This window comes from Aplysia californica, unplaced genomic scaffold (genome assembly GCF_000002075.1).
Source record: "Aplysia californica isolate F4 #8 unplaced genomic scaffold, AplCal3.0 scaffold00390, whole genome shotgun sequence".
NCBI classification, from domain to species: domain Eukaryota; kingdom Metazoa; phylum Mollusca; class Gastropoda; order Aplysiida; family Aplysiidae; genus Aplysia; species Aplysia californica.
Genome location: NW_004797660.1, coordinates 435798 through 457330, shown reverse-complemented (window position 1 = coordinate 457330; position 21533 = coordinate 435798). Strand labels below are relative to the sequence as shown.

The following is a 21533-nucleotide window of genomic DNA, read 5'->3' as shown; positions in this document are numbered from 1 at the left end:
ACACACACACACACACACACACACACACACACACACACACACACACGCACACAAGAATAAGAATATTCTTTAAAAATCAAGTAGCCTATCTCGGTCTTTCTTCTGGGGTGTTGTTAACTTGTTACAGTGTATCCCTTTCTGCCCAGGTTGGCCTTTGCAGGTAGCGCCGGAGCGAACCTCTTATAAATGTTAATGATCTAGCTAGATTGTGTCGCTGGGGGCTTAAAACATTTTCATTCAGATTTTTTAAAAAGGAACACAACACCTGTGAAAACTTCTGTCCACTGCAGCATTATATCGGTTCTTACACTTAAACACAACACAGGTGGAAGGCATTTTTACTAATTGACTTGCCTAATCTCGAAATAAAACCTTCCAAGTCAACTGATGAAAACTGCGAATACGAACTTGGAAGAAGCGGATATTGGTTTGTTGATTGTTGATTTGTTTCCAGTTTCCATTTCCATGATGGCAGCCTCCAGGCACCATTCGTCTTTCCTGCGATGATAGACTCGGGCCTAGCCTATGTTGCAGAGTACTAAGGAAGCGACAACATTCATGGCATAATTTTATTGGGTATTTTTAGAAATGGGAAAATTCCACACAATCTGCTCTTCTCAGTATGCTATCGTAACAGTTTCGAGCCATATGCCATGCCATAGATAGATCTAGAATCTAGATCTAGATCTAATATGCTGAGAACTGAAGCAAAATGAAAAATGAACGAACTCGATGTGGACGTGGTGATAAAAATAAAAATATTTTGAAAATAAAATATGTGTGAACAACTCTTTCTTATCATCGTCTTGCCTTGACTGACAGCAGACAGTGACAGATCAGTAGTACCGATCTCTGTAACTGCCATCATAAAGTAGGTCTAGTGAGGCTACTGAATGCTCCTGCCAGACTCAGTGTAGTGTAGTGTATGAGTTAGATTTAACTTTCAGTTTCAGTTTCTTTTTCGGCGTCGTAAGGGAAGGACATTTTGATTAGGATCTAGATCTAGATTTTTTCTAGATCTAGAATTTAGATCTAGAATAGTCCTATAGCCTATTGCTTTTGGCTCAGATTTAGATCTAGATTCTAGATCTTTTATGAATGAAAGTGGCTATTCTCACCCGCCCGGAAGTTCTCGCAAGATCAACTCCTCCCCTCTTCTCTCTCTCTCTGTCTCTTTCTGAATACCGTCTATCGGTGTGGACGATCAAATTGACCAAAACAAAGTTAAAAAATGATGTTAAAACACAAAAGTAAATAAATTTGGTTGTCTACAAAGATGCTACGGCTATTTAACTTTTCGAATCGAGCCGAACTACGCAGGTCGCCATTTTGTTTTGCCCGGAAATTCTCGCGCTACTCCTCTATCTCTTTCTCTCTCTCTCTCCACTGCCCACAGACAAAATTGTACGCTTTTAGTAGGCTACAATTGTAATGGAACGTTTGTTCACGGCACAGAATTCTACAATTTTTCTGTTATCACAGTGTAGAATTCTGTGGTTTAGGGTGAACGCAAAATTTGGTGAACGCGCACCGGGTGAGAATAGCCACAAGACTCGCCTGCACTATTCTCACTCCGGGTGAGAATAGAGGTGGCCTTTATGAATATGATATAGATCTAGGCCTTTTTGTGTCACAACGTGGTGAAATCAGGCACTCATCAATTTTTGGGGGGCATGTGGAGTTATTGGTAGGCTATCATCTAAAAAAGCTTCATTTGCCTTGCTTTCAATGAAAAAAAATTGAAGTGGCTTGCCTAGCCATCCCGTACTTAAGTAAGATGGGTTGGGGCAACTTCGATCTCGGGCCAAATTCGACCAATCACTCTACTTGCCTTCTTTGTTAACCGATTATTCGTCTGCATTCACCGTAGACCGTGTAGTATGAAATGCATTGTCGAGTTGAAATTTAATTCTGAAACTATTTTTTACCGCATTCGTCATCCGAAGTGACCCTTTTTGTCAAGAACCGCGATTCTTCAACCGGCTGCGTTCCCACCGTGAACGTTTCTTGTTCGAAACAACAGTTTGACGCATTTTGCCTGCATCAAAACTTTCAGTTTTCGTCTTTGCTGACAGCACAAGAAGACCAAAACAAAAACTATTACTATTGAAGTGTTTATCCTTTTTACTTATTCATTTTTAATCGTTTTAAACTCCATTTGGCTTATTATATGTGCACATTATTTATTGACTTTCGGTTTTTTCTTCGGCACCCTGTATTTTTACTGGTGTGCTCAACTTCAACTGGGGGTTGGCGCAACTTCGACCGGGGGTTGGCACAACTTCGACCGGGTTGGGGCAACTTCGACCGACGTTCTGACAACAGCTTAGGCTACCTACCTATTCATTGTGCAATCTACCCCACCCCCACCCCATCTCTCCCAATGTAGGGCTTCTAATTAATTCACCTACTTTTTGGGCATAAATTATTATAATTAGCATAGATCTGTCTAAAATAGCCCATGTTCTTATCTCTGAGTATAGAAGAGAGAGAGAGAGAGCAGTGGCAGTGGGTAGTGAAGGGCTTACGGGCTTGAAAGAGCCCCTCACCCCTACCCTACCCCCTCCCCCCCAACTCTGTCACTTGGTTAATGAAAGTTTTTTAAATAACGAAATAAGCAGTTGAAACCGTTATGGTCGCATGCAATGAACACACAGTTACTGGCTTGGCGGCTTGCCCGTTTATCCAATCATTGCTGTCACCGTTTACAACTATAGTAACCTAACAGCCAATCAAATGTCGTTAGGGCTCAGAAAGAATAAGCTGGTTCCCACGACCGTCTGTAATGAAACTCTTGTAAAAAGGTAGAAGACTTTTAAAAAATAACACTGCACACAGGGCTCATGCTCTCCCAGCCCTGACAATGGGGTGAAAGTTTACGACACACTTTCCCCCAGTGACACAGTTACCTATGCGCCCATTGGACCCTGTGTTAGGCGCGTTCTATTTTCCGCAACAACACGACCCAATCCATCTCATAGACGGTATGTGTTTGGAGTGCTGTGTGTTTGTGCCTCTGAGATTTACAGAGTTATTAATTACATCAAACCACTTTTGGGGCAACTTTTTCTTCAGATAAAAACTAATTAGAGAAATTTGGAAGTGAAATGGCTTCGTCCACACCATCCAGAAGAGCTTAAATTCAACTAAGAACAAAGAGATGGAAGACAAAGGTGACTCTTCTCGTTTGAATGGTTCTCAAAATGCCGTGGCTCGCCGTGAGTACAGAAAAATCATCACTGTTTTGTTCTTACTGCTTGCTTTTTGGTGGTAAAGAAGTGGAAGAAACCTAAGCCCCACCCAAATCTTGGTCCTCCCACCGCCACTGATAGAGAGAGAGAGAGAGAGTGTTTGTGTGTGTTTGTATGTGTGTGTGTGTGTCTTTCTTCTGTCTCTCTCTCGCTCTCTCTCTCTCTGTCTCTCTCTCTCTCTGTCTCTCTCTCTCTCTCTCTCTCTCTCTCTCTCTCTCTCTCTGTCTCTCTCTCTCTTTCTGTCTCTCTGCGTGCATGCATGCGCGTGTGTTCGTATGAGTGTATGTGTGCATGTGTGTGTGCGCGCGCATGTGTGTGTATGTGTGTGTGTGTGTGTGTGTGTGTGTTGTTAGAAACGAGGTTTGAATTAGATGGTATAAATATAAACACGAAAGAAAGTGCCAATGACTGGACAAAAAACATTGATCTTTTCTTGTCTTTTTTACTTGTAATAAATGGCAATTTATGCAGTCATTTCTTGTCTGACTCTAGAATGTCGTACAGAAAGTACAGACAGGAAAACCTGATGAAAGCTTTCGAAGCCATCAAAAATGGCCTCAGCTATTGGAAAGCCTCCAAGGAGTTTAAAGTCCTGAAGGCTACATTGATTGACCGCGTAGCTGGTCGGTCAAGTATTACAAGACCTCCTGGGCACGCCTTGAGCATCCCGAGGGAAATTGAGGAAAAGATGGGGAAGAAAATTTTGAGTGCAAGCTCGAGAGGGTTTTTGTTCACAAAGAGGTGGTCCTCGTGAAGGCAGAAAGGTTGGTGAGGAAGTTGAAACTCAAGATGTGATCGTTGATGAGGATCAAGTCATGGAAGTCCCCTTTGCTCCAGACTTCGACTTTGAGCGGTTTGTGGATGCCACTGAAGGAGAAGCTGATTTGGACACACTTTGCCCAGTGACAGTAGCGGCTCAAAGCCCAGATCATCACAGAGCCTCATTGACAATGTCTTGCGACGAGTGTGAGAGGGCATTTGATGTAGCGATTCCCGTTGGTGAGGATCCCGTCACGATCGAGCTCCCACCCGGTTTTGGAGACACCACCTTTGACATGATACACGTTGTTCCTCCAGAAGACTGTGTCATCCCCATGCAGCCCCCTCGAGACATCATTTTTGAAGCAATTGCTCGAGGCAGGCATTTCCGAGTCTGATGATGGGGTTGCTGTTGACCCGGCTTTGAAGAACGTCACGTTTAGTCATTGTGATGTCCTTGCGTGTGAGTGGCAAACTGCTATCAAAACACAAGAGTACAACCCATACAAAACGATGTAGATGGACTCTCGAACTCTCAGTCGAAGTTGCACCAAGGTGGTCGAAGTTGTCCCAACTGCCGGTCGAATTTGAACCTAACTTGGTCGAAGTTGAACCAAGTGAAGTATAAGTATAATCACAAAAGAAGTTAAGTATCGAATACTATGGGGTCCCTGCACAAAAACGGAACCTGACAAAGGCTCGAGAGACACCATTTTATATTTTAATTCCTACTAGTACATCCAGGAATTCCTGAGCACCGAGACCAACCCATGCTACGGCTAGCCTGCCAATCTAGCCACACTTAGGTTAGACCCTATTGACCGAAACCTGTTGAGTGCACAGGTCTTATTAGATCTAGTAATTATTCAGGTTTAAAATACATGCATGTCAGTAATCACCTTTTGGTTTTGTCTGAAATACAAATACTTTAGGTATTGCAAACTAAAAATTCATTTTTACTATTCAGCCATCAATATTAAGTACGGTTAGCCTGCCAGTCTAGCCGTCCTTAAGTTCGGCTAGCCCAACTGTCTAGCTGTCCTTAAGTACGTCTAGCCTAGCAGTCTAAGTACGGCTGGCCTGCCAGTTTAGCCGTACTTAGGTTCTAAGGCTCTATTGATCGAAACCTGTTGAGTACACATGTCTCATAAGTAATTATATGCACTGTCAGTAAGGCACCCTTTGGTTTCGTCTCAATTACAAATACTTTAGGTGTTGCAAACAAAAAATTTATTTACAATTCAGTAGGCCTACTTTTTTTTGTTTATCAGTCTAACCATTATTATAACGTACGGCTTGCCTAGCCGTCATTAAGTACGGCTAGCCTGCCAGTCTAGCCGTACTGCTAGCATCTTCCCAAAAAATACCCATCTAGACCCTATCCTATCTTGAATAGAATTTGAGATAATTTGCTGTTGAAAGAGGTAGGGCCGGCTGGTTTCAGTGATAAAATTAGCGAGAAAATGGCCGCCAAATGTTTAGGTGTCTTCATTAGCTTGTGAGTCCCTCAAAAGTGAAAAATTACATATTTTTGGAAGAGGCTAGCCATACTTAAGGATGGGTAGACTGGCAAGCTAGCTGTAACTAATACTTAATGATGGTTAAACAGCTAGGTTAGTCGTACTTTGGATGGCTAGATTGGCAGGCTAGTCATACTAAACTTAATAATGATGGCTAGACTGACAAAAAGCAAAAAGTACTGAATTGTACTTATTGACAATTAGACGGCTAGGCTAGCCATACTTAATAAAGGTGGTTAGACTGACAAACAGCAAAAAATACTGAATTGTATTAAAAAATTTAGTTTGCAATACCTAAAGTATTTGTATTTGAGGTGAAACCAGAAGGTGCCTTACTGACAGTGCATGTATAGATTTTAAACTTAAACCTGAATAATTACTAATGAGACCTGTGTACTCAACAGGTTTTGGCCAATAGGGCCTAACCTAAGTATGGCTAGACTGGCAGGCTAGCCGTACTTAATAATGATGGATGAATCGTAAATAAAATTTTAGTTTGCAATACTCAATACAATACATACCTAAAGTATTTGTATTTCAGACAAAACCAAAAGGTGCCTTACTGACATGCATGCATGTATTTTAAACCTGAATAATTACAAGATCTAAAGATCTGTGTACTCGACAGGTTTTGGTCAATAGGGCCTAACCTAAGTATGGCTAGACTGGCAGGCTACTTAACCTTTTCACTATCGCGAACCGTGTTTCACGGCTCATGTTACCCCCAACGCTGGACAGCGAGCACGGCTTGCTACTTCCTGCTTCAAAACCTCACCTCCTTTTGTTATAATCAAATCTGAAATCTGAGGCTGAAGAATGATCGTTTTTAGAAACATGTTGAGAAAGGTCAAAATTTCCCCTTTATTTTCATATTTAATACACGTGGCTAATGTTGAAAATTGAATTTAAAAATCTTTTAATTTGTCCGAGGGTAGGCAGAACCAGAAAGCAGGTCACAGATAGGGCTCGACCCAGGAGAGGAAAACCCTCTGGTAGTGAAAGAGTTTCAGTCAAATTCTAATCTAGTATAGAAATGTGTTTTGGTATGGACATAAAAAGTGTTTAGCCAAAAAACAAAAATTGGATAAAAATAGCCAAACTGGCGGAAAAATGCCGGTTTCATTATTTTGTCAAGCGCCTGATTTCACCACAGTGCCTCACATGTTATATATATGTTCTGTCCCCGTTGTATGCAAGAAAAATTCTGAAATTATGCAAACTGAGCCCAAAAATGTGAAATTATGCGATTCTGTTAATTTCAACAAAGAATGATAAAGGAAAATAATCAGAAATTATGCAAAAAAATGATCAAATTTTGCAAACTTATGCGGGGTGCTTAAAACCACAGGGACAGTATAATGCAATAGATATCTAAGGCCCAACTGTGTAGTAATATTTCACTTTAACAAAAACTGGGTGGTTTCAAGGGGGTGGTGACATACCCCCTGTGTTTCCATGAATGTTTGGGTTTCTTGAAAACAATTGATTTGTGAGGGTTTTAGTGGCAATGTATAAAATATATATATGTGTTCTGTAGCAAAAATTAATGGTAGTTTAGCGCTCAAAAGCAATGTGGGTGTGCAAGTAAAATTTTACTGAAATTTTAGATGACCCACCCTATTAATTATCAATCAGTAGTATTTGAATTATTAAAAACGATTCTCATTTTGCAAGAGTACTTGTTGTTTGAAGTTTTACTCACAGTCCTATTTTTAATCTTCCCATAATGACAAGCAAATCTTCACCTTTTCACCTCTGGGATTTGTCCAGATGCCTGTCCCAAAATCCTGGAAAAGTGCTTGATAATCCTCTTAAAATATCATAATATAATTTTTTTTTTAATAAATAGAAAAAAAAAATTGTTACAAAATGATCGGGAAATAAACACAACTATCATATATGGTCGCTTTTAAGGACAAGCGGGCTAACCGAGATTTTGGGGGTTTCCAGAAATCTTGACCTACACTATTGGTGGGCATTGCCCTACCTATATGAGAAGTTTGGTTTCATTGGTGTGTATATAGGCCTATGTTTTGTTATAGAGAAAACTCTCCTTGTCTTTTAAAGAAACTGAACAAGGGTCCAAAAACTTTTCTTTTGATTTTCTCAAAACAGCGTTTTTCGAGATAGCCCCCTTGTGCTTAAAAGCGACCATATGAAAAGAATACCGCTTCCAAGGAGCCAGTTTCGACTGGGGCACGGTATGGGCAAGTTATTTATCTTTTCCATTATGGTTATATTATGACTATTGGGTTTTCATTCGTTACCTGTCTATTTCATCAAATTAAATAAATATAACCAACTCCTCTAGTGTCTTACAAGTACAACTGCAGTGGACTGAAAATTGAACTTGCAACTTGTTTTTGTTTGGTCGAGATTGCTTCATTCATTGCTGAATTTTTATCAAAGGTTCTTTGGATTTGTCTAAGTTTCAGCACCATTGCACCCTCCATTTCGTCATTATTTACTTTATAAATTCACACACATGCACTATTTCTTGGTCAATTTTTACCATTCAAAAATTGAAAGAAAAAAGAACAACTCTACTTTTGCTTTATATTCTCATTTTCAGACAATACTAATCAGACATTATTCCTAGATCTCATAGAAATGCATACCATGGCAGTGTTGTGCGGTCAGCAGTTGAAATGACGTGCAACACCACTCTAGGTGTGAATTGATAGACTCCAGGCAATTCTAGGCACTAATTGGTTAAGGAAAGTAAATCACATACTGTGACAATCACATACTGTGACAATCACATCAATGTCCTAGCCTACTGACTTATTTTCATTCTCGTATAATCTGATTTTGACCCCAATGATTACAGAAGAGCGAGAGTTACTATTCTACCGACCTACCCCTACCCTTACCTATACCCCTACTCCAACACCCATACCCCTACTCCAACACCCATACTCCTACCCATAACCAGTAGCTACTTTAATCCATAAAAATACTATCAGTATTCCAGTAGTCCTACTCTTGGGGTCGAAACTAGAAATTGCCTTCATGATACAGTCTAAGGGTACCATTTTGTTTGTGAGTTTCTGACTTCGTTGTTCTAAGCGAGTCTGATCACTTTTGAGAAGCAATCGAAATGAAGAAAGAAGGTGATTTTGAGACCAGTTGGTAGTGGGTGGTGAGATTCCCTCAGTATTTCCTTTTCAAAGAAAGTTTGTGTTTATATCCAAATGATCGAAAAATCGCATTTTGATACCATATCTCATACAATTTTGATACTGGATGAGGTATCAGTTTGCACATATCTCCAGTATGCAGGGCATTTTTTTTCTGAGACTGTAGGCCTATACTATATGGTGTTTATGATCGTGCTGATGAAGTGCAAGATTTTTTAAAAATTTGATAATCTTGAGATGGATCAAAATTTACACCCCTTCCCCCCTTTCTTTATTACCTCTGTCATTTATTTCCTCTATGGACAAATATTGGCCCTGCACCACAGTATCCAGCAGTGATGTACGTGGTGTTCAGCTTTATAAGTAAGTTAGTTTAATGAACAATGTAATTATTTAATTTATAATTTATTTGAAAGATACAGGCATACTTGTACCATAGCAAAGGGTACAATTATCTTCAAGACTTCGCGGCTTTGTGCTATAAATTAAATTGTTAACCATTTTGACATTTCTTTTTTCATCATTAGAGAAAGTGGCCTTGTGGACTGACTTTTCACTCTGACCATGGACACTCATTTTGACCTAGTGGAGACAGGCTGTTGTTCTCATTTAGAGCTTGTGCCACAGCAAATTGGTCCAGATAAGAGCTCTAAAAGGCTGACATTCCCTGGAGTAACTGTGAGTTGTTATATGAAAGACAACAGACCTTCCTATTACACTATGTGTCAGACAGGTTTTCATATAAACCCAACTTTTCTGTTACAATGGAAATTTTGTCCTGAAAACTTAATTTGGGAGAAGCCATTTTCTCTTTCTTCTATAGACAGATAGTGCCTTTCTTGTGATGAAACTTTCAAATTTAGTTCAAGATTGGAGAATTTGTTTCGCACTTTTAGGGAAGTTATTGTTAATTGTTCGAATTTTAAATTTAAATGTGTGTTCATGTGTTTTGGCTGCAGTGACTTCTAGAGGCGCAATCTATGTATATTTGTAAATTGTAGACCATAGAGGTAGCTGGCGTAAAAAGATGATTATTAAAGTTAGCTAATTATTTACATGTCTGTCAATTCAGCTGCTCATGTATTTGCTTTTGATATTTTTAAAAACTTTTTGATTTATATATGAGTGCGTGCGTTGGGGCATGCGTGGGTGTGTACGTGCATGGACGTGTGTGTGCTTGGGTCTACTCTCTGTGTGTGACTTTTCACGCTTACATTCCGTAAAAATGCACAAAGCAATATATTTTAAAATATTTTGACCTTTTTATCTGGCATTTTGTTAACATATAAAAGCAAGGTGAATTCTGTTCATTTGCAGAACTTCTTTCGTATCTCTTTTTTTATGCACAAAAAAGATACAAATGTACTCCTCTGCTCATTTATTGAGTAAACAATATTTTATGCTTAGACTATATTTTTTGTTCTTTTGTTTTGTTGGTCCAAGTGGTTTTTTTAAGGTTAATAAATCCGTTTAACATCTTTGACTATAGCTTAAATTTAATACTCCTTATTCAAATAGTCAATCGGAGGACACCATTGATAGGTCTTACTTCTTTTTTTTTTTGGCCTCCATTGTTTCTGGCTGTGTGTTTTGCTTTTTCCCAGCTATAAAAAGCCGTTATTGTGTCGATGTTGTTCTGTTTACTCAAACTCAATTTGTTCATACAGCTACCTGTGGGGCTTCCTCCAGTGCTCCCATCTCTGGAAAAGGAGATTGAAAAGTTCCTCATTGACCCCGAGTCTCTGCCCATTCACGATTTGTCTTTGAGTCAGAGGTAAGTCGTGGATTGTGCCTTGAGAGCAATACACCCGCCTTGGAATTGTGGGGTTGCAGGTCTGTGGGTTTGAAGCTCAGGCCCAGTGTTGCATCTTTGGCAAAGGCACATGACAAGAACTTTCTTCACTTCACCTAGATATGAATAGGTACCCTGCCATAGACATCGGACGATCTTGTCAGTACGTTAGTGTTTGAGTACCTGCAAAATGGCAGCTTGCACTGTATGCTTCCCAGGAAGTTGAGATTGTTTCAGAATGCTATCAGGTCTTTGTTTTACTAAGAATTTTACGGCACTTGCAACACTATTAGGTCATATAAATGCCGAGGTCTGCTGGGGTAATAGTATAGAATTTAGATGTAAAGCACATGGCGCTTGCTGTTGAGCCGGAATTTGTGCTATATAAATGCTATTTATTAATTTATTGTTATTATTGCACTAGTGAGTGAATGAGTAAAATCAAAGAACTGAAGAATTGTGGCAGGCAGACAGGAATGTTTTTCAGATAGAAAAAGAGCCTATAGAGGAGTCATAATATCTGTATTGTTGATTGTTATGTGAGTGATCAGACATGTGCTGTTGATCAAGTTTGTTAGTATGCTGTTATACTTCTTTACATTAAAATGGTATTTCATATAGTTTTGCCTCCCCATCAAAAGATGAATCATGTCACTTTCCAATAGGAATCATTTACTTTATCCTGTCAACTTTTATTGAGTTAACTGGAAAGATATGTGTGCATGTCATGTATGTATGAGTCACGACGTGGTGGAATCAGGCGCTCGTCAAGTTTTGAGTATATAGAGTCATTTTGATAATTATAAAGCTTGTTCATTTGCTTTGTTTTCGATGAAAAAAAACCCTAATATCTTGAATAGAAGTTTAAGACATTTGCAATTGAAGGAGGTGAGGTTGCCTGGTTTCAGAGATAAAATTAGCGAGAAAACAGCTGTCAAAGTTTGATGACTTCCGTGGAAACTGCAAATTTACATTTTTTGTGCCTTTAATTAATGTCTTTCAACAAAACCCACACATAAGTGTGTTTTTAAATAAATATAAAAGGTGCTAAGTGAAAAAAAAAATTTGGTAGAAGCCACCAAAGGCAAGACAAATGCTGAATCTTTGATTTCATTATTTTGACAATTGCCTGATTTTACCATGATGCCTCACATATGCTATTTTAAACCACCCTCCTGTGTAGGTTAATCCCTCGAGAACCCAGGTACGAACGTCTCTATCATGTGGACACTTGCCCTTTAAAGACCACAATACAAGTGGAACGACATCCTACTACCGGCAAACTCCTGGGATTTACAGAGGTGTGTGTGTGTGTATAATTGCTGTTTTTCGTATCAACTTTTGGAAATCACCTTAAATCAACAACACTATGAAGCTGAAAACAAGTGACTTTTCAATCTCCAAAGTCAACTTTTTAAGAGTAAAAAATTCACCTGTTCAAAATAACATCAACTTTGCATAAAATGAAAGTTGAGCAAGTTGGGTAGATCATATGGGTAGGCCCTCTGAGAAGAAGGGCATGGTGAACAGACAAAAAAAAGTGTAGTTATAACGGTGGGTGGTTAGCCGGTACTTTAGTGTGGTTTGCTCCGTCTTTTCTAATAAACCTCTATCATCTTTATCTCTCCTTTTTTGTGTTTTTTATTCTTTGGTAACACCTTAAAATCTTTGGCACTTATATGACCTTCTTGTGTTGCATGTGCCATAAAACTTGTTATTAAAACTTTAAACATAGTTATACCACTGGTCAGATCTTTCTGCACTATGATTTCACTATTCTACACCTTGGCACTCTTCAGTGGTGAAATTTGTGTTTCTTCTGGGTCTCAAAGAGATGTTGTTTTTGTCTTTCTTTTGGATGTATACTTTACTTGAAATAAAGTAAAGTAAAGTTATTCCTGCATCCGATCCAGACATTGGGGATTGTCTTGTTAGTGAGACAACTTCCTTGGTCTTCGGCATATTGTGAAAGGGTGGCCAGTTCCTTTCCACGCAGCCTTTAAGTCCATGTTGTTTTTACCAAAGGGAAGCAATGCAGATGACATGAGAGCACACCTGTCTCAGGTTTTCTTACCTTGATAGGTCAATACTTTATACCTTATTTGCTCTTTGCTAGAGGAAAGATGAACTGTTGTTTAAAGTGTCTTTCTTTTGAAAAAAATATAGGATGAGATACTCTCCGGAATCAAAACTGTGATGTTTTGGTCTTTAATTTAGCTGTTTAACCATTTATCTTAGTCATGGCTATGTTTAGGCTAAGAGGCTGTCATCAGCATTGCTTTTCTCACCCTGGATGCAGGTGGTTGGACAGCGCCACTGGTAGGTCCTACTTCTTTACTTGCCATCTGTTGTTTCTGTCTGTCTGTCTTACTTTTTCCTAGCACTAAATGGTCACTACTGTGTCGATGTGCCTCTCTTTACTCAAACAAACAAATCACCCTGGATCACGATATAGGCCACGAACAAACACTTTCCGCTTTCCCCTATCCTGGGTTAGCCTCTGGATGCTATTCCATGTTTCCCACTTTTCTGTACATCAATTTCTGTGACTCTTTACTATGTTCCACATGGTGGAGGTCTTCCTCTTGATCTTTTACCCTGTGGATTCCAATCCAACACTTTTTTTTGTTTTGCACCTGCCTGACTTCCTGAGAGCCTGTAGGATGGTCCAAAAATAGCTGAGTAATCTGTCTCGTAAAGCCACACTCAAATTTTTATCATGTGGATCTTTTTTCTTCCCAGGAGCTGATCCCAGACAGTGCCGAGACATCCCGTAACTCACTATCTCTGCGGAGAGCTCCAGATGTGGGCAGTACCCGAAGCAAACAAGATGTTCGAGGCTCCAATATAAACCTCCCTTTTTGGCCAGGTAAATGTGCACGGGAACTAGTCTACAAATAGAAACTTAAGACAGTCTTGTGTCTGATGGTCTATGTTGCCCAGTCATTTTTCATAATTGCTTTGAAGGAAATAGAGCTGTTAATTAGCATTGATTGTTCTATTTTTTGTTTCTTTTTTTTTCTTTTTAGGAATGATTAATCGATAAAAATGTTCTCCCCCTTTTCTCTCTTTGATTTGGTGACTTTACTCCAGTCGTTAGTTCATATACCAAATATTGGAAAGACCCATTACAAAAGAAACATTTCTTTTACAAGCTGTAAATTATAGTGTAATATTTTATATATCTAAGTCAATGCTTTTTCCGTACCACAGATTACATTTTACATTATGTTTTTACTGCTTATAAGGCAACAAGTTACACTATGTAATGCTGGTTTTTGTTAAAGTGCGATTGGAAGTTTGATTTCATAATATTCTGCTCAGGATTTTGTAGAAAATACAGTTGAACCTGCTTTATTGGACACCTGTACAAGACAATCACCTGTGCAAATAACCACTTCCCATTTCCTCCCTTTCCCATTTCCTCCCTTGTGTATTTTCCACATTATAATGACACTGGGTAAGATACCATCTGCATAAGACTGCCACTTTTCTCATCGAAAATGGATGGCTGTCTCAGACAGTTTCAACGTAGGTTTTTTTTACCCCCCTCCCTGCTGTTGTATTATTGCTTTAGTTTTTTATTTTTTTTAATTTTCAGGTGGTCTGGACACCACAGCTGACCAACTTCTGGAGGAAGTGACGGAGACTGAACTCAAACCATCCGTGCTAGATCTCGATAATGGTCTGTTGCGATGTTGTAATGCTGCAATAATAAAAACTTTTTTTATACTACAACAAGCACCCGACTCTTGCAGAAGCTTAAACATTTTAGATAAACTGAGGATTCACATTTTCAGTTGTAGCCAGTGTGACAGGTTTTTTAAAAACCCCTGTACACTTGACATGGAGAGGCGCTGCTTTCAAACCTCAATTAATTAGTTTAGTAAAAAGAGGCGTAAAGGTGAGACTTCTTTTTTTTCCCTGGATAAAATTTTGGTGATAAAATATTAGGAAGAGTAAATGTTTATTTATAGCGAATTGTATGTTTGGAGGAAGCAAGAATGAAGTCATTGCTTTAGGATGGTATGTCCTATGCCTAAGGACATTTTTTTTGTATTTGTTTCATGTCTATGAGGGCATGTTGAAACTTGTTTTAATTTTTAGTTCCTACCTATGAATTAAGATAAAAAGGATTAAGTGTCTTGTCTTCTCTGGTAAATTTTTAAAAATCTCATCTGTTTTCTTGGGCATATTGTGCAGCAAATTGCGCAGTATAAAAATACCTTGGAAGCTGAAAGTCGAAAAATTTGGCTTGACAGCAAAACCCTTTACAGTAACCCATATACAAGTTCAAGCAGTATTCTTCCTCTGAAACAGCCATTCACATTAGAAGAGACTTAGATATTTCCCTTTGTTATCCTGTTTATAGTCATTTTTTGCTGAGACATTAGTTTCTGCTTCTACACTTTGATGTTTCATCTGTCTAATATTTCACAAAAGTATTTAATATATTGTTGTGTGTACATGTGTTTCTTAAAATGTCAAGCCGTGGCATCAGAATTATAATTTTCAAATGTACAAAAAGGGCCCTAATCTATCTACTCAATTTTCTTTTTAATCCAATCAGCCGATCAATACTTGACCACTCCTCCTGGCTTCCAATCTGGCCTTCACTTGGCCTCTAGTGCAACCTCGGAGTCAGCAACTGTTCCATCCAACTCTGCTGATACCCCGACTGTCATTAATCTGGCAGACATCATGGCTGTTGATGACAACCTGGACCTGGGTGACAGTGATGAGGAAAAAGATGAGGATGGAAAGGTTGATGGTGATCTAGACACAAAGGAAGTACGTTTTTGTTTTATTTTGTAGGTTTTCTTTAATATGAATCTATTGCTCTGTTGAGCATGAGTGTGGTAGTTGAACAAAAAAGAAGGACGGAAAAGAGGCCGAAATGTTAAACAAAGTAAATGTCTCACATGTGCATCTGTTTCTAATTTTTCATTAGTGTTCTTGTGCTATCAGAAAGGTTGTACTTCCACGTAGTGGGCACTGTGTCTGTTGCTTAGAGCACAGAAGAACACAGATAGTCACACTCGGGTATGTGCTGGGGTCCACTGGGTTTTCCCCCACTGCCATGTCGGGGCTTTCTTTTGGTACAGAACCTAAAAGTAACATATACATTAAATCAAATCAAATGGGCCTACTTGGGTAGTTCTTCATATAATATAAAAACTCCTGGCAAAAGAGACCTGTTTTCAGCAATTTGCTGAAAATTGATACAACTTCGAAGTCGTTGTAAATGAAGGTACCTGAGTTTCTGTCGGCAGCTCACCAGCACACGGTTCCGACCTTGAGCCGCTGGGAGTGGCTTGCAGGAGATAAGGAGTTAAGTTTAAAGAGTTTTCTTTTTTAACTTCAGGTAAAATTCTGTGGTAAACTTGTGTTTGTCTGATCACTCACCTTAAGTCTTTCCTGTTTTTATTTTTACTTCTCTTAAGGTTACGTTATTCTAAAATTAATTTGTCTCTGTCGTTTAAGTGCAGATATCTTTTTAAATAGCATATGGTCCTCTCTATTTCTACTATGTTTGTTTCTTTATATAAATTTACTCTGCTTCCTATTTTCTCAGACCATATCAGCCGAACTAACCAGAAGCGAAAGTCTGGAGAACCTAGTTCAGGTGAGGACAGTTCAAATTGTGATCTATTTTCAATTTATAAAAAGTGCTCAAATAACTTGATTTGTGTTTTTCTTTCTCAGCTTCTCAGTAGTTTACCAACTTCAGAGATATAACTTTATTATATTTTGGAACAATATTGGAACTTGGTACATTTCTGCCATATTTTCATTTGTGAACCTTGTTTGAACTCCAAATAGCATTTTTAGAAGTTAGTTTGTTTAGGTAGTTTTCAAGAACTTCTCACCATACTTAAAAGATGCTTAAGAGGGCAATACTCCCATAGCTGTTCAGTGTCCAAATAATATGTGATTGTATATCTTGTGGAATTTGACACTTGTGACTTTCATTGCGTGCAATTAGTGCTCATATTCATCTTCAACTGGACTTTATCAAGCCAATATGCTGGTGTTTAGATTTGTTGCTTACTGGAGAGGTGTCCAACAAGTAATGTTCTCTTTATACAGCCAAGTGATCAGGCCCCACCAAAGACGCAATCTGAGGAACAACCAGTGAAGAAAAAAGCTGCTCCACCCAAGGAGGAATGGGCTGTGAAAGTGGACATCAGCTCCCCAGTTCATGATTTCTACAAGAGAATACCCAACATGGCTTACAAGGTAACAGACTTGTACCTCAGTACAAATCTCTTTATACCCCAGTACCAATCTCGTACCTCATACCTCCTCCTTAACATCTGCTTAGGATGATGTTCTAGCTCTGTTGGTGATGACCTAGATGCATTAAATCATATTATGCCATACCACATTGCCTCACGATGTAGTGTAAAAGTTGTTACTCTGGTGTTGCCAAGTATGAGTCAGTATGAAGTTTGCACCAACAGCTAGTTGCTAGTATTGACAATTGTAGTTCAACTTTTCTCCCTGCCGGCATGCTACCTTATAATATTCTGTGGGGTCCTTTCTCTCAATTATTCTCTAAATTATCTCACATTATTTCCTTCCCTTCCCTTTCCTCTTTCCCGAAAACATATGTTTTTAAAGGTGTATCATATTTGTCTCTCTCCCGTACTGTCATAGAATTCCCTTTGTTTTATTTAAAAAAGAAAACCTTTTCATCCCTGTATGCTTTATTTTCAGTGGCCTTTTGAACCAGATATCTTCCAGAAACAGGCAATTCTCCGGCTAGAGAGTCATGACAGTGTGTTTGTGGCAGCGCACACCTCAGCCGGCAAAACTGTTGTCGCTGAGTACGCCATTGCTCTCTCTCTGAAACACATGACACGGTAGGCTCCAGTTTTTGTTATATAGTACTCAGTATTTGTTTATTTAATGAATACATATCTTTGATGTGGGTTGTTGGCGAATGCTATGGTGTGGTTTGCTCCTTCTTTCCTATCAAACTTTTATCGTCCTTATTTCTCCTTTTTTTTATGCATGTTACTCTCTTGTAGCCCCTTGAATCTTCTGCAATTATGTAATGTAAATTGTGTTGCAAGTGCCCTAAAGCTTTTACTAAATAAAAAAAGAACTGAAAGTACTGTTATGGCTGCCTGCAGTTCAGCATTTCACATGACTGGCTTCTTTCTCTTAGACTTTATTGCTGTATCGATCATGTACATACTTATATGTGAGGCAGTAGGATGGAATCAGGTGCTTGTCAAACTAACAAAATCAGGCATTTTTCCTCCAGTTTGGATATTTTTTGGCTTAAATTCTTTTATGTCCATATAACATCACATTTACATGTGAATTTTACTGGAAAAACATTGATTAAAGGCACAAAATATGTCATTTTTCAGATTTCAAAGACTCTTTAGCTGTTGGAGTAACCAAAATTTGGTGGCCATTTTTTCGCTAATTTCACCTCTGAAAACAGGCAACCCCACTTCATTCAAATGCAGATGTCTCGAGTTCTATTCAAGATAAATAGATGTTTATTTCAATGGAAGCAAGGCAAATAAATCAGCTTTCAGATGATACCAATAACCCCACATGCTCAAAAATTGATGGGTGCCTGATTCCACTGTGTCGTGACACATATCATTACGAACAGTTGGCCAGTTGGAGCTATGATACTTGCAAGAGTATTTGATTGAGTAACTTTTAGTATTTTAATAGTTCTTCTTTCTTTCTTGAAACTGCATTACTCAGTTAATTCTCTGTTTGAAAAAAGAATTTTTTTTACTCATGAAGGAAAACCTTGGAGATTGGCTTTGATTTTATATAGATCTAGATGCTTCTACACTACATTCACCTGGCTAGTTAAATTAATTATATTTTTTATATTATTTCTATAAAGGTTACTTTTTTAAAAAGTGTGAAATCATTTATATTTTTTGCATTTGAGACGTTTCAACTTTGAAATGCCTCCAGATGAACTAAAATGAATAAAGGAAGATCTAGGCCCACTGATCTTTGCTAAGTAGGAAGATTGCAACTGGAGCAAGGAAGCTAATCACAGTACCTTTGAAATGAATATGAAAATGCAATGCCCATTGCTTTTTTACATACTTCAAAGATGGTCGTCATTTCCCAAGAAACCAGTGATTACAAGTACACATGCGACTTGTTAATCACTATTTCTTAAATGAGTACTGTATGTCAATCAGTGTCCCAGTATTCAATTGGGAGTAAAAAGGAAGTTATATATTAAACATCCTCATGGAAAAGGATCTTAGTCTTAATCAGGGAACATCCTGTTTGGAACATTATTCTGCAATTTTCCTTGACAAGTGACTTGAAACATGCTGACAACATGACGATAATGGGAATGAAGCTGCCTTTTATGAAAGTTGCCAGTCATCGATGCTATGTTCAGAAAATTATTCATACAAAAACAAAATAAAATTAAGCAAACAAAGAGTATACTATCTTCTGAAAAAGTTTAAAGACAGATCATGTCTTTGAAACAGAGAACAAGACTGAGTGCTCATTTTGTTTATAGGATATTTTACGCTTTATTCTTATTTTTGGTTATTTTTGTGGTTTTGTTTGTATCTCTTTCCTTTTTTAATTTACTTTGATATGTTTTTTTTAGGACAATTTACACCTCTCCGATCAAGGCCTTGTCCAACCAGAAGTTCCGAGACTTCAAGCAGACTTTCGGAGATGTGGGTCTGGTCACTGGAGATGTACAGCTCAACCAAACAGCAGCCTGCCTCATCATGACCACCGAGATTCTCCGGTAAGTCTCAAGGTCAATCGCATGCATGTGTGGAGATCATAGTGTTGTGTTGAGAGGAGAGCCAAGATGGATAAATTCTTTTCATTATTTCTCGTCCTACTTGTGTCTCCTGACTGAAAGTAAGAAACTGTTGAATTTGCAGTTTTAACTCAGCAGTATTGACCTTGCCTATAAATATGTGTGTGTGCATGGGGAAAGGTACCAAATGACGCATTTTGAAGAATCCCGTTTTTTGGTGGTTTTTTTGCATTTTCATGTAAAGGGGTCATTTCCGAGCAATATGCTTTTTGAATTTTAAAAATATCTTCAGAAGTTTTTGAGATATGGGCGATTTTGTAAGGTAGCATACGGAAACAAAGTTTTGAGAAAAACAGATTTAAAGTTTTCTCTTTGTTTCTGCTTCAAATAGATGGATCTACGCTTCGAGAGGACCTGACAACACATTCGCTACTTACAAGCCAACTTTAAAAAACAGCTAAGATAAAAGAACACCTTCAAAATGTTTATATTACGTTTTCAAAATATATTCGCCACCACCTTGAGCTAGAATTTTCAAGAAGTTAGGTCTATGTTTGCACAGGGAAGAAATATGCGATACTGTTTGCTCTAAAAAAAACGAAAGTGTGTGGATGCGCAAAGCTTCGCTTTGTTTTCACGTTCTAGATATTCATGTGCTCTAATCGCCATTAGAGAGGGGAGAGAATGACCTTATTTTTTATATGCATTGTGATTGGGTTGACTTTATGAATGGACAAGAGAAACCATCCGCAGTGTGTACTCGGAAAACCAATTTTCTCACACATTATTTGGGATTATGCAATATACTTCGTGTTATAAAATATCTTTAAAAATGTATTTTAAAGTAAAAGAAACTCAAGTCCTTGTAGATATCGATATATTAATGGCTTCAGAATCCATTTTTAATGGAACTTAGTTTTTGTCAAAAGTTCTATTTTTGACCTTTGAACAAATGCGTCTTTTGGTACCTTTCACCTGGCACGCTCACATATGGTGAAATGATGTATGGTACTCAAAGACATATTTTTTTATTTCTCTTGTGTCTGTAAGAATATGAAAAAATTGGAAAACTAAATCAAGAAAGTGAAAGAATAAATGAGTAAAAGTATACATAGATCTCTTTCCATAATTGATTTCAATTAGCAGTTACAAAAATGTGAGATTAGTTCCCAATTTTGCCGGGTGGCTCATTGTTTCCCAACGAAAAGTAGTTTAATCTGTTTTCCTCAGTTTGTCTTGCTACATGGCAGTCGGTAGAGATGGGATATGATGGAATGATAATGTTATGCACCCTGACAGTTAGCAAGACTTTGTGCTTCCAGTGGAGACTGAGATACTAAATTATGTAAACTGGCTGGCCACATAAATGTTGTAAAGTCGAGTTTATCTTGTATCAGGTTCTTTCCATTGAACCATTCAGCTCGTGGGGATTTGTTTTGAATCATGCCCCAAAATCCCGGAAAAGGGAGGTAATCGTCTAAAAATCCAGAATGCCTTGTTTTGAAGGAGCATCACAAGAGATTGGTAACTCATTTCTTGCCAGCAGGATGTTTGGTGGGTTACTTGGTGGTGATCTGTTCAGGAAACTGATGAAATAATCTTCCCATTTTTGCTACTGAGCTTCCTTTCCAAAAACAGTTTTCCCGTCTTGGTCCTTTACTGGTACTTCTGGTTTCCCATATTTTCCAAAGAGTCTTTGGGTTCTGGTAAAGGATTCGCATGTTCCCTCTGCCCTCTCTACCAACCTGTTCATGAATTCTTCCTTGTCTTTCCTTGTGATCTTCTTGTAAGACTGTCATGTTCTAACAAGAGATTAGGTTTTAATTTGTTTGTGAAAGTAATATCCATTGCTTTATGTGAAGTTTGATGAAGTTTAATAGTCTCACGTATAGACTTTTTTATTGCAATTTTTTCTGCCAATACTTTATAATAACATTTTGTTCAACGCTCAAGCTCATCTTATCTTGTTCAGGTCTATGCTTTACAATGGCTCTGACGTGATCCGAGACCTGGAGTGGGTCATCTTCGACGAGGTTCACTACATCAATGACTCGGAGCGGGGCGTAGTATGGGAGGAAGTTCTCATTATGCTGCCCCAGCATGTCAACGTCATCCTGCTCTCCGCCACCGTGCCCAACACAATGGAGTTTGCTGACTGGGTCGGGTGAGTGGGCCGGCTCTGTCTGTTGTAGCATTATGTTGGACTTAACCCTCTCCTCTACATATTCTTGAGTGGCTGACGAGTGCTTTGGTGTGGTTTGCTCCGTCTTCTTTCTTATCAAACAT

At 38.4% G+C, this 21533-nt stretch overlaps 1 protein-coding gene across 2 annotated transcripts in view; it reads left to right on the top strand.

Annotated features, from left to right (window-relative positions):
* The first annotated feature begins 459 nt into the window (after positions 1-459).
* Positions 460-21533, top strand: part of LOC101857502 (helicase SKI2W) — a 49130-nt gene continuing 28056 nt past the window's right edge. The window contains exons 1-12 of one of the 2 annotated variants that reach the window (XM_005103806.3): positions 460-576; positions 9198-9348; positions 10338-10444; positions 11646-11763; positions 13205-13331; positions 14064-14147; positions 15033-15253; positions 16038-16088; positions 16553-16702; positions 17183-17328; positions 19083-19229; positions 21220-21411. In XM_005103806.3, the coding sequence (XP_005103863.1) occupies positions 9235-9348; positions 10338-10444; positions 11646-11763; positions 13205-13331; positions 14064-14147; positions 15033-15253; positions 16038-16088; positions 16553-16702; positions 17183-17328; positions 19083-19229; positions 21220-21411 (1457 nt within the window). In that variant the 5' untranslated portion in view covers positions 460-576; positions 9198-9234. Of the gene's footprint in view, positions 577-7712; positions 7732-9197; positions 9349-10337; positions 10445-11645; positions 11764-13204; positions 13332-14063; positions 14148-15032; positions 15254-16037; positions 16089-16552; positions 16703-17182; positions 17329-19082; positions 19230-21219; positions 21412-21533 lie in introns of those variants that run through there. The other variant, XM_035971189.1, reaches the window with a different exon arrangement.